The following is a 13,569-nucleotide window of genomic DNA, read 5'->3' on the forward strand; positions in this document are numbered from 1 at the left end:
AAGATTGCGCATTATTTCTTTCCCTGCACATAATATAGTGCTATGCTTGCGCCTTTATGGAGGTGCGTCTATTCGCGATTTCAAGCGCTCGGAATCGTCACCCATCTGTCGTTTTACAAAAAGAAGTCCTCCGCCATGAACCTTCATTACTTCTGTGACAGCTTTGCCAATCTGTAGCTTAATAATAAATTTCTTCCTCATAGACGCAGCCGGCGGGAATGAGCAAATGCTCACATCACCTACCGCATAACTTCTGCATTGCGGCACGCATCCAATGTGGTTACTTCTATGTTTGCTCATTCTGAGCATGTTAAGTGTCCTTCAAGATCCCATGGGAGCTTTGAACGCGTTAAAACATCAACCAAAAGTGAAGGAAAAGTGTAGACAACACCAATAGGCTACGCGAACAGGCGGCAGCCTGCGGCGAGTATAATCTTTCGATTGTTTCCGGCCGCCGCCGGACAACGGCGCCACCGTCCGTGAAAGTTGCGAAGCAAGAACCCTTCGCCGTCCAATTTTCCAGAATTTTTGCTGAGACCGCAGGTCCAAAACGGCATTAGTCAAAGCTACCACCGCCGTCATTTTGATTACCTCGCCGCCTCGCACCAGCGCAATCGCACGCAGATCTGCTGACAGCCATAGCCACCACCTCACCAACGCTAGGCCTAGCAGCTTTGACGTTCGCTATTAAGCTTCTTGCCATTTGGTGCTGTTTTTTTTAATTGAAAGAATTCGCCGTTGTCAGCTGTCATCAACTCCGCCTTTGTTAATCTTTGCGATTGGCTTTGAAGCTTGGAAAACACGACGCGTTGCATAATGCCGGTTTCAGAAAGTCAGCTTCTCCTCGGTACAGCAATATTACGCCGTGAAGCGTACACAAAATTATTGCGGTGAAACATAAGCGTAGGAAAGGGCAATTTTCACAGAACACTGTATGTATTCCTTCATTATACACGCGTGCACCCGCCATCAACTGTCACAGTACGAGCACCGATATGCCTAATAAGTGTACTGGCAGGCCTTCAGAGCTTTGCCAGATGTGCCTGCGGCGAGTTTAGCCCTTAAGGGCAGTAAAAGACATCCATTCATGTTTTCCGACTGCCTGATCTTTTGGATGTTTTCGCGGCCCCTAGGGAGTCCGAAAAATCGGGCGATGGCTGTAAAACTGACAAAGAGGATGCTTCAAATGATCCGTGGGGCGAACACGCGGTGGAAGGAGGACGAGAACAAAAAGGACCTATGCATTGAGGAATAAACACGAAAGGAAGCGTGCCACTGCTTCTTTGAAGGAACTTGAGCTCAAAAAACAAAGTGTTAGCTGATGCCGAGATGCAGGTGTCCCTAATACAAATGAAAATAAACTCTTTAAAGCAGTGATACGCAACACTGAGGCGTTGTGCCCAGACTGAAAGTATGTCAGGACAGTTGTGGTTACCAGCTGTTGAAAAAGAATCTCACTTGTGACAAAGTTCGGGTCTGACACCAGTGAGCTTGCTATCAGTTTATAGAAGTAGCTCATCTTCAAAAATATTTGCTTCTGTATGCATGTCCTTTTTATTCATATTTGCGAATTTTCGACAATGAGTTTTACCTTTTTCAAATATATTTTTTTCGCTGTGCATTTTACTAACCCCTCCCTTATCTTTTCTTTTCGAATAAAATGAACACTGCTCCTTACTATTCAAACTGGATTAAGTCGCTTTTTTATATTTTAACATGCTTACTAGAGGGTGATGCCATAGGGTGACATGGTATCAGCCCGTCTTCACATAAAACGAAGTTCTGTGTCACTCAAAAAATTTTGCAATGGCACTCAGGGAATTTGGAAATGCCAACTTGGTAGACACCCTGTCTGACCTTCATTTTTTTCTTCTAGTAACGAAGCTATTCCCACAAAGTTAACAAACATAGAGTTGTGAAACAATGCTTTATCATGTTATAATCCACTTTAACATTTCTTTACTGTCCCTTTAGGCTTGAGAATGTGCTGTAAACATAGCAGGTCAACCAAAAGCAAGGGCAATTTAAATACAAATCAATTAGTTGTTTTGCCCATAGTGCTCTATCCTCAAGAGCACCACTACGCATGTTAGCTTGAACTATAGGGAAACATAAATCGTAGTCTTGAATGAATTAGCTTTTGCACTATATGTTTCAAGATTTCAATGGTAATGAACATTAAGTGAAAACAAATGTACTGCTACCCACTCTGGCAGGGTTGAAAGCACTTTGGCAACGTTGACATTAGGCGTGTGTTGCATGTTTAGTGAAGGAGTGGTATGCATGTAGAAGAATGCATTTGCACATTAACCGCAAGCACTTTATCATGTTGCTCAAATGCGTGTAGTATTACTTGGGCTCAAACTTTTTTGGTTTGATGTGTAGCAATAGGAGAAAATTATATATGAGCATGAGTCTGTGGAAAAGGTGTAACATAGAGTGTGAAAAATTTATAGTTTGGCTGATGTGCATTTTATTCTATAGGGGGTCTGAACACAGCAAGAAGAGTAGCTGAGTTTGTGTGGAACGACAAACCAGTAATCCCAATTGTTTGCACTGGAAGAGCTGCTGCTGGCAATTTCAACCCTGGTGTCGGTGTAGACAGCAATGCATTGAATGCCATATGGGAGGTAGGAACTTACATTTTTCTGCACATGTTATGGATTATGTGCTGCTCTTTGCATCTGAGTGTTGGCCTCGGGTATGGCCGATGGTGGCACGCCTTGGTAATGACAGCAGGGGGCCTTGCTTTTGTCCTCTGCTGTGCTTTGAGTGGTGTACCTGCATCTTCATTTGTTTACTCCCGCGCTCAATGCACACATGCATAGCATGGTGCTTTCAACCACTACAGTTGAACAGTTGACACTCGTTATAATGGATCGTGATAATCCATCAAAAAAAGTCTGTTATACCTGAAGTCTGTTCTATCCAAAGTTAAGGTCACAGTATGTTGTGATATGGCAAAACTTCACATATACCGCTGTCTAACCCGAAGGCAATCGCAAGAACAATGAAAACATAAAACAACTGTAGATAAGTGAGTTTATGCACTAATCATACAACCACACAGTGCGGCATCACGGTGGGCCATTTGCATGGTTGACGTGAAAACACTCTACTGGAGGGGTGTTGTGCGTCACGCCATTGCTGGAAGCTTGTGCTTGTCTATTCATTCCTTAAAAAAAAGTGCATTTTCACAAATTCGACAGAGTGTTGGAAATAGTTGCGTGCAGCACAATGCTGCACTCATTCTTCGCCACAGCAAGGTACGTTGTTCTTGCACCACCTGGTGAAAGTTTGCCCCAAAATTTCTCGGCTTTGTGGGCAAGCATCCCAGAGGGCCCCAAGGCATTTGGTTTCGCACACAATAGACTCAGTCAACCCAGCAGCAGCTTAGCAGCAACTGCAGACACGTTTCAGAACAAGGTTGAAGGGAGAGCCCAGGTGCGAGTCTGGGAAGCCAGCCAGGTATAGGACCTTCAGGCTCCTGGAAGACCTTGGCGATTGAGACACAGCCCGCTCTGCCGCATCCATATTCAGTGCTCCAGTAAGCAATGTTTTGCCACCCAGCGAGGCACCGTGCTATCGCTCCAGGTCATCAGAGGCCAATGCCATTGCCTTCGCAGAGGGAGAAGCAGTGTGGAAACTGTCACCAGGGACATTGTGCGATGTTGTGGGAGTGGTAGAAGAGGGAAGGCAAGAAATGTTCCAGCCATAGCTTGGGGCCTGTTGAACAGGGCTTCAAGGCCGTGCCTTCTCCACTCAGTGTTCATTATATATATATATATATATATATATATATATATATATATATATATATATTTATTTATATTGGGGGTTTGACTGTACTAGAATATTCTACATACTATAGCACAGAGCTGCACAACAACATACGGTCCTTAAACAGAATGCTGGTGCTGCAAAGGCGCATGGCCATATGCTGAGAAAAATAACATTTTTGTCGCCAAACACAATACACACAATGAGCAGCTTGCAGCGTCAACCATATTAAACTGAAAGATGATGTAGCAATGTGTGGAGCAGATAATAAAGGCTGTCTGCCATCAAACGTCAAGCTACACACGCCAAGAACTCATTATGGTGGTGTAGCATCACTATAACTGAACTGAACACTTGTTTCCCTACTGTACATTTCGACTGAATGTTGACCATAGGTGGTAGCACTTCCGAACAGATGCATCTTGGTGTGTCCACCTAACTTTTCACAATTCCCTGATATTTGCTCACTCGGCAGCATATTGGGAGTAAATGTAAATCACAGTTGATTGGATCAGGTACCACTGGCATCAACAATACCAGCACTGTCATTTGAGGATTTCAATTTGTACTAGATTGATACAAATAATGAGCCGCTCGTAATGATTGAAGGGCTGCTTTTATGACATACTCTAGTCCCACTCACAATATCAATATTCGAGTGTAGCCACTTCTCATTCATTCTAACAGTAAAAGGTGAAATGTTTCTGTCTGTCTCATACTTAAAAACTAGAATGGCAGTGTTGTGTTTTCCTTTAATAATTTCTAGGAGTAGATAACGCTTTTTAATTTGAAATAGACCTTCATGCAAATGTAGAAAACAGTGCAACAACAAATCGTCAGAACCTTTTGAGAATGTTCTAGCACAGTTCCAACAATGTCTCAAGTCATATAAACATGAGAAGCAAATCCTCCATAGGTTTCCCGATCCTTTCTCAGTGATGTCGGATGACTGGGACTCCATAGTTCAGTGAAATCTCATCGACCTGCAGTGTTTGCTGCAGCTAAAAAGCATGCACTGAAAGCAGCCCTTCCTTCGGTTTTATAAGAACTACAATAAGAACGAATACGGTAATGTCACTAATAAAGGCGTTAAAATGTTGGCATATGTGAGCAGACGTTTTGTTTTATGACTTGAAGTGCTACATATGTGTTAAGACCAACATAACCTTACAAGACGTGCTGAGACAGCAATGAGTGTGATGACACTAAAGCTATATTGCCTTGCCACAAGCAAAACATCCAATGGTTGTCAGAAAAGTGCATCCCATGTTGCTTCTAGAGAAGTTGGTTTTGGCCCGTGCTGGTTTTGAGTTGTGCAGCTCTACTCTAGCTCAAAGCAAAACATTTTCTTGGGCTAGTTGGTTCATAACAAAGAACAAAAAGATGTGGTGTAAAGAATGCATTGACAAAGACAAATAAAGGTCCCATGCACAGTGTCTTTGTCCTTGGCTGCATCAAACAGCCTGACATAACAAGCACTCTTCATATTCTAGTGGACCAGTGCTTAGGTGAACTGAACTATCTACATCAACCAACTGAATGGATCTTAACTATGCTACACCAACCAACCTAAGTTTCTACTCTACTGAAGCAAACACTCCCGTAGCACAGTGGTGCTGTCTTGCCGATATCGCTTGTAAGCGGGTGCCACTCAAACTTCTTGAGGCAAATAGCATGCACATGTTCATTAAAGTGACTCTGCCGAGGTTCAGGCTTCTTAAACTTTTGCACACAACGCGTGAAATGCATTGAAATACTTTGCTGACAAAAAAGCATAGCAGTAAAAGCTGTTTGAAGCCTGCTTATAAATGCATTTTGTTTAAAATTGAGGCTTTATTTGCCTCTTCCCCCACGTTGAGACTACTTTTTTGTATGGTGGATCATGAAGGGTCAGGGCTGAACTAGTTTTATTGGCCATGTGGTTGTGATATTCAGCTGGTAGTGTCAGTTCAACAAATTACTACATTTAAAGCGAAGCTTTCTTTGCCTTTATGTGCTGGCAGCTGTCTTGCATGATGTTCCTCTCCCAGAGATGGTACAAACGGCATGCAGAGATAGTGCGTACTGAGACAATCAGGGAAAATAAGGGCATTACAGTAGTCAGAGTGAGCGCAGACATAAGGTCCAGTACGAACAAAAGGAACCTGAAGCTTCTACTGAGTGCGACAGAGGTTCAGAAGAAGCGTCATTCATGTGGTCTCAACACTCAAATGATTGCTAAACAAAAACAGCGTTCCTCACAAATTCCAAAGAAAGCTTTGCTTTCTGGTTCCCACACTACGTGCAAGCTGCATATTCTTTCTCACGGCTTTATTTCTTGTGTAGCTGACCACATTCATAAGTAGAAACTTTTCTTTTTTTAAAGCACTTTGTTTTTCGCACAAATGTTTGGGCTCTCTTTTTTACACTATCTATGGCCAGCTGGAAGTTTCTGTATTTTTGTGGTGTGCGAGCAGTGGTGAGGTGAGGTCATAAATTACGGAAAATGTCGCATCGTGTACTTTTGCTGCAGGAATGGCACCTTTGGCAGCTGAACACTAGTGTGCATCTTTGCACATTGTTTCCGACATGTGATGCAAAGCTTGTGGCGCATTTGTGCTGGACGCATTTGAGGAAAGGCACGGCTATTTTTAAAAAAAATGCAGGTTTTGAAATGTGTTAATACAGTCTAATGTCAGAGTAGGTAGGCAAAGTGCGTTGACGATGCCAACATGCGCCTGGACACGTTCTGACTTTCATCGCTCTCCACGTTATCAAGCATGAAGTGATCATGTTGTTGGCTGTTCACAGTACAGTGCAGGGAATGCAGCAGGCACATGAGTGCAGTCTCTTGGCTAAACCTTATGCAGTAGAACCTCATTGATATGTTTCTGTTTATTACATTTTCTCGGCTCTTATGCTTTGAAACACAGGTCCTGCTTAGTTCCCATTGGGTCAGGTGTATTGGCTTCTTGTTTGTTAGGTTTAACTTTGTGGTTGTTACGTCTAGAAGCCGATGGTGCACTACCAATGCAGCATCGTCCGTCAGAGGCTCCTGTGTTGACTGCTGCACGTCACCGCTGAAATTGCTCGCCTCACAGAATTTGGGCTGGATAATGTAATGATTCTATTCCATTTTTTTTCCTTTTCACGCTTTGTCGGCGAGCTGAGTAGTGCTCCACCGATGTTATTACCATGATCTGGTCACGAGTGGTGGATGATAAGGACGGTATTGAAGCAAGTGATAGGGATCGCTACATTATACTGGTCCTGCTATTTCGCACAGTAGCATTGCCACATGAGATAGTCGTGTTAAGATAGTTGCCGATCTCAACATGGCTCATGACATAAGAACAAAGGTGAAGTGGACGAAGGCACAAGTGGTCACCTGACACCCACATTTGCAGGCACTGTCATGACCTTCGATGCACCGTGCGTGATTTCTTCAATATGCTGCACGGTTGCATGAAAACTGATTTTAAATATGGCTGTGAATGTTCAAGGAGAGGCTAATAAATTGTCAAACATTAAACTCAAGTGGCAGATGGAAATTGAAAACTCCATTAAGTGTGATTCATGGCTGCAATAACTCAAGGAAAGTGCTTAATGTCCAATCTAGCCACCAGGCAACAATAGACAGCTTTATTTAGTGAGATTTCAGTATTTGGCTTCCTATTCAACTTTAAAAGGGGCCCTAAAACACATTTAGAACAAAATAGAAAAATGTTGCTGATTTGTAGATGATGTTCCTGTGAACATGCGAGTCAGTATTACACTGCATGCGGAAGAGTATTTACAATCTTGTGTCAAAAACAGTGCAAAATCAATGGCTCTTTCCTTCACAATGTCATCATGCTGCTATGTCACAAGCAGTGAAGCCCACCAACATTTCTTGGCTGATTGTTGGATTGCAAGAACATTCTCAGTAAACTGTAATTGCTAACTTTTAGTTAAATAGTTAAGTAGGTGAAAAGTACACATCTGCAATCCTAAAAAAAGAAAAGACAGAAGTATTTCATTTTTGCACTTTCGGTCTACACATGCTGGTTGCGCATAGTTGCACCAGCTGAGCATGGCCTTCGAGGCCATACCAGTGTGCTGTGTAGTTTAGACACCGCAATGCCGCGAAGAGCCCTCTTGTTGGCGAGACGATCAGACAACTGCATGCGCTGATTGGTCTCTGCTGCAAGTGATGTAGTTTCAGGCGCTCGAGCGCCCATCTCACATCGAGAGAGCACTGCACACACCTGATCCAGAACTAGTGTCGTATATATAGAGAGAGAGAAAAAAAAAAAAGAAGAAAGAAACAACTTTTGGCCGGTGCCATGCCCTCTTGCGTAGCTTCCAGCATGCTAGTGGAGGCGAGGTAAAGCAATGCATTAGTGCAATGACTACCTGTTAACTCCGCATATATTTAGAAGATTAGAAATTTTTTCATGGCAGGAGATTTGTGAGGCGACGTCCTTTAATAGTGAGGCCGTTTTATGATTAGTCAGAAAAGTGTTTTTGTGGGGCAGTAGCCTGCTCCATCTGTAGTGCTCCTGCAAGCATTATTGGATGTTACGTTTATCCGGATTGCACATACTTTTTCTTGGTCGCCTAACATATCAAGAGGGTTCTACTGTATAGCATGTAAGGATGGTGCTATGTAATAAATGCCAGTAAAAGGTCTTTGACTACCACACGTGCCACAACAATATTATCAGCTTGAGGTTGAGAAGCACCTGCTGGGAGATGACTGCTTTTCTCATTGTGCCGTGCATATTCAGTGGAAGAAAAGAAATGGTTGCTGATCATTTGAAACATTCCTGAAAGAGCACTGACAAGGTCTTGTGTACATTTTGCCCTTGTGTCAAAGGCCAAAATGTTTTGATTTTGGCTGCAAGTGCTGCAGTGAGCTGAGAGAGTCTGGATTTTGAACAACTAAAGTCTTATCTTCACCTTGTGTATTTTATTACTTACCTTATGCAGAATTCTCCTCCTGGTGTTGACTGCATAACATGGGCTGTTCTGAAGAACAATTGCTCAACGGCTGAAGACATTGGAAAAGCAGTGAAAAAAATTGTTGTAAACCTTCATCGTCAACTGAAGGCCAAAAAGCGGCCAACTGAACTTCCCGAGGTGTTACAAAAAGTCAGTAGGCCTAGCTAACATGCATTTTGTTAGTAGCACCCAACAGGGACCACCTACAAAGCTTTCAATTCCTTCCTAGTATTACTTTTGTATCCACATTTTCTTTGCATCTGTGGGTGTCTTGTTTTTATAAAGTAACTAGTGATGCACTGCAGATTAGTAAATGTATAACTTGTCGCAAAGTATTTTGGTGCAAAAGCATGTGATCACAATGACAAGTTGTTGTTTATTCCTCAGTCAAAGAATGTTTACTGTATGGTCGTAGTGCCGTGTAATGAATTACCTTTATGAAAAGCTAACGTGAGTGGCTGTTCACATGGAATATTTTCGGGACACTGCATGAAACGTTTCTGTCAAGAAACTAAATGTACTCATCAATTTTGACTTGTGTGGCTATAACGGTTTGTTCTGGCATCTGCCAATCTATTAGTTGTTCTCAATGCTTGGACTGTTCTGACACCATTTGTTCTGTAGTACCTCGGTGCATACCTCACTCAACTTCATGAGTTGTAACCAAAGTGTTTTGCACAACTGTTGTTTCTTGTTCACTACGTTATCACAAGTCTACCTCTGCTGTTTGGGGGGCATTTACCTTTTTCCTCATCACATTGAGCTCGTTTTTACCAACTTTCATAGAGTTTCTCACTACATGTATGCCAACTTTATCCTGCGCTTCAAATTTTATATTTTTATTCATGTTGGCCGTGTTTTAAATTTTTATAAGGATTTTATGAGCGATATGTTTAAACTTTTGCTGCGTTATTTTTTAAAACAAATGAAGTGAAAAAGAAAAGAGTGACGCCATGGTGCAGTGCAGTGCAACCGCGCGCACAGTTTTATGGCACAGCAGCGCTGTGTGATGACGATGCTGGCAACGTTGTACTGAGACCGGCAACGGTGCATTTTGGACAGCTTGGCACGACAATCTGAATGTATGTGTGTGATTTCGCCTTATGGATTGCATTTTGATGCTTTTTGTGCCGGTTCTCGACGCTTGCGATTTGTGAGTCGCCAGTTGCAGCGCGCTTCGCTTCTGTGATCAAGTTTTCCCATCTTTCGTGTACCGTCAACAGCGCAAACGGCCGCAACCGCTGCGGAGGTCCGCTATGGACAGCGACGTGATTCGTGATGGGATCATGATAGACGTTGTCGACACGAAGTGGCGCGAAGACAAGCTACCAGATGAAGACATCGCCGTGCCGCTGATGGAGCTGCCAGACCCAGAACCGGACAACAGCAACGTGAACGAAACTCTGAGAGAACAAGAACAAAAATGGACGGACTTGGCGTTGAACCGCATGAATGAGCAACCGACATCGACGTTGCCAAATTAAAGCACGGCGTAACTGCTCTGAAAAAAAAAAAGTGCACACTTAAAGGCATAGTTGTGGCAAACGTTTTCGAACTAATGTGAAATATTTGTGTAACGATCAGGCGCAGTTTTCTGTTACGCGTGTTTTGTTGTGACATGCGGTCATGTGAAGTGCTGTAGTGCGCTCTGGCATCATTCTGTACCGTATATATATGGCCATATGTTTTTCCATGGCATAAAAAAATTGAAAAATTATTGCGAGTTTTACTGTGTCAATTGGTCTGTCTTGGAGCGCCCGTAGATAGGGCGGCGCTGTCGTCGTCGGTTTCAAGCAGAAGTTTTTTGGGCAGCAACCAATCGGCGCCGACCAGTTACCTTGCTTGCTTGGGTATGGCGGTTGTACTTTACGCAGGATCTCCATGACGGAAGAAAAAGGTTGGAAAATTTGTGTGTTCTCCACAATTCATTCTTTGCGTAACGGTTTTAGTGACGAATGAAATGCATTGTAGCATGCAAATTCACTGCTTTGTATACAGCTAAATTAAACATCCGTCGAAGGCTGCTGGGCTGTTAGTCGTCGGTTAGGCTTAGGCGAAGGTGACTTCGAATTATTATGTGCCGTGTATTAAATGCATGCACCTCTAAGTGTGCACGGGGTTAGTAAAACAGCTGTCGGGCATACGGCAATAAATAGAGCGCGTGAAGCTTCGTTGATAAGCTATTTAAGCATCGCTTATATGCGCGTCGTAATACGGTGCCCCACATATTGCGACTATGCTTCAGGCGGAAAGACACGGCTGTACTGCATTGAGCACTTTGTCTCGCACTATTAGCCACATTCAGCCCCCTTTTGCCCGTCTAAATGTTCTAGTTTTTCAATAAAGTATGCAGTCTTGGCTTGGAAAGGCTCCATGACGCCAATGTTTCCTTCGTATTTTGTTCATCTTTGTGGCTTGCGCACTGAGGAAACAGTAAACAGACGGCGAAGCAAGTTTCTTTGTTGTACGTGCGAATATGTTATACGGGATTACACGGGGCAGGAACGCTTTACGGTCTTTCAAAATAAGTAAAATTGTGGGATTTAACGTCCCCAAATTGCGCAATGCGTTGTGAGAAACTGCGTAGTGAAGGGCTGCGAATGAATTTTGACATTAGTAGCAGTGCCGCTGCAAGCACTTGGCAACGACCGACAGTTAAGCGCTGCTCGTTTGTGCGCACAGATTAGCACACTGGCTGGACGACCAGGTTAAGAGCAAAAAATCCGACTCTTATTCGAAATTTTTCAGCAAAGAGCCCCCAAATCGGTGTTTCTAAAGCTTTTGCAGCAGCTGTAAATTGCACGATTCGCACATGGCGCCCATTGTGACTGCAGCTTTGATATAAAGACGCACAGTGAACAGGGTTACCGATTCGCTTGACATGTTGTTGAAGAAAAGGCGACATTGCTAGTTATTTGCTTGATTCATGGCATACTCGAGTGGTCGTATGAAAGTGTTGTGAAGGAGCTGTAAAGAGAAAAGTAAAAAAGCAGTGAAGTGTTACTGCTAGCGTAAGTAGGTTCCTCAGATGATAAAGAGGCAGTATCATCACTTTATGCATGGTTGCTCTCACAAAGCAGCTTTAAAACATTTTCACCACCCTTGTAGCATGGCAAAGTGCTCTACCACTCGAATATAGCATTAGCAAAACTTCCATAAGCACCCGAGTCCTGATCACATTATGTGCAATTGTTTGCTTTGCAGCAATGGAGAGTGGAAATCTTTCGCCGCTTGGTGGCTCCGAGGAGCACGATCCACTCTGCGCCATATGCAACAGTGGTTACAAGCAACCTAGATTGCTGGCCTGCCTGCACACCTACTGTGAGACTTGTCTTGAATCGACATTAGAAAAGCAGGCTGCGGCAAACAAAAGCAATGCTGGGAAACACGAACTCGAATGCCCCGAATGTGGCCACAGGACAAAAGTAAGTGCCTGCAAAACTGCACGTGTGCATGGGAAGCTAAAACGCAGTGCCACGGTTCTCCACTGTTGCTAGGTGGTGCTATTCTGTTGAGGAAGGGATTGCACAGAACACACATGCGGACTTTCAAGAATTGGTGATGTCTAGGAGAATATTTTTGGCGCAGAGTTTTGAAGTATAAACCCCATGCAAGCGATCTTGCATGTGACAGCAACAAGCGACGTGATGGAGATGGCTGTCGCGTTCGCTCGTCGCCTACAAGTCGTACTCCATGCGAGCCACGACTTTGAGCGACGTCTCCCCATTGTTTCCGGTATGAGGACGGCAAATACGCATCAAAGCTGGCTGGCATGATGCATGCTTTAATAATTTAACCTGGTGCATTTTGCTGTAAAAAGCAGCATGAAATATTTCCGAGGGTCTTGCAGTAGCTTTTTATCCTTGCACGTATAAAATTTCAGTCGTTTGCTCGTTCCGTACGACAATCGGCAGTACTTAAGTAATGTACATCCAGTTACAGCTTCGCATTATTGGCTAGTCGCTCATTGCACTTTCGGGCGACAAGCGATGAATTCTAGATTTCCAGAACTGAGCACTCGAGCGACAAGACCGAGCAATCTGTTCAAGCGACGGCCTGTTTTGTAACTCGTTGCCGTCACGCACTAAACTGCTCTCATGGGGTTTAGCCGTAAGGGACACTAAAGATAAAAAAACTATTTGATCTGCATTGGTAAGTTACCCTGTTGCAATTCCACAAACTGTGAGAAGGTGGATGTGGACACCACCATGAAGTTCATACACACGCCAGCTTGCTGCAACATAAGGATTTTGACAGTGCCTGCTCAGGCCTAGTTCATTTTTGATCACTAAAATGGACTACAGAGTATTTTAATTGAGGGAAAGACTCAGCTTAGCATGTTTGAAGAGATTTTACTGAACTACAAAGGCAAAAAAAAGTTACTGCAATATTAATGAAAATGAAGTTTTAAAAGATTATTGGTCTAAACTGATTTATTGTCTCTCTTTAGTGCCCTTTTAAGTCTACTGGACTACATTTTGCACTTGGCACTCCCTGAAAAAACTATTCCTCTAAAATGTTTCTAACAAAGATTTGAACCATTGATGGGTGGGTCAACCTGTGCTAGAGTACATGCCAGATGCTGTTGACCAAGTTCAGGTGGCTGTGCCCAGTGATGACCTGTAATATGCATGCACTTAATTTGGGAAGGCAGGTAAATTTACATCAAAGACAAGTTGTCTGGTATAAACTAAATATTCCTCAAAAAGTGTTAAGGGGCAGCTGTCGAACTTTTGGTGCACCACGTTTAAACTGCTACACACAAATTTAATATTGGCCGTGACAACTATTTGTGCAGTGTATTTAGGGCCGTGCCGTTTGCACGCT

At 43.3% G+C, this 13,569-nt stretch overlaps 2 protein-coding genes across 2 annotated transcripts in view; both read left to right on the forward strand.

The window, feature by feature from the left end:
* The window catches only part of LOC126536123 (uncharacterized), a 71,488-nt gene extending 61,029 nt beyond the window's left edge, over nucleotides 1-10,459 (forward strand). The window contains exons 18-20 of the mRNA XM_055073804.2: nucleotides 2,485-2,630; nucleotides 8,731-8,892; nucleotides 9,966-10,459. Coding sequence (XP_054929779.1) covers nucleotides 2,485-2,630; nucleotides 8,731-8,892; nucleotides 9,966-10,226 — 569 coding nt within the window. The 3' untranslated portion in view covers nucleotides 10,227-10,459. The remainder of the gene's footprint in view (nucleotides 1-2,484; nucleotides 2,631-8,730; nucleotides 8,893-9,965) is intronic.
* An 82-nt stretch (nucleotides 10,460-10,541) lies between these two features.
* mei-P26 (E3 ubiquitin-protein ligase meiotic P26) overlaps nucleotides 10,542-13,569 on the forward strand; it is a 49,252-nt gene continuing 46,224 nt past the window's right edge. Inside the window, exons 1-2 of the mRNA XM_050182968.3 lie at nucleotides 10,542-10,639; nucleotides 11,947-12,167. Of these exons, the coding sequence (XP_050038925.1) occupies nucleotides 10,624-10,639; nucleotides 11,947-12,167 (237 nt within the window). The 5' untranslated portion in view covers nucleotides 10,542-10,623. The remainder of the gene's footprint in view (nucleotides 10,640-11,946; nucleotides 12,168-13,569) is intronic.

This window comes from Dermacentor andersoni, chromosome 4 (genome assembly GCF_023375885.2).
Source record: "Dermacentor andersoni chromosome 4, qqDerAnde1_hic_scaffold, whole genome shotgun sequence".
Classification (NCBI taxonomy): Eukaryota; Metazoa; Arthropoda; class Arachnida; order Ixodida; family Ixodidae; genus Dermacentor; species Dermacentor andersoni.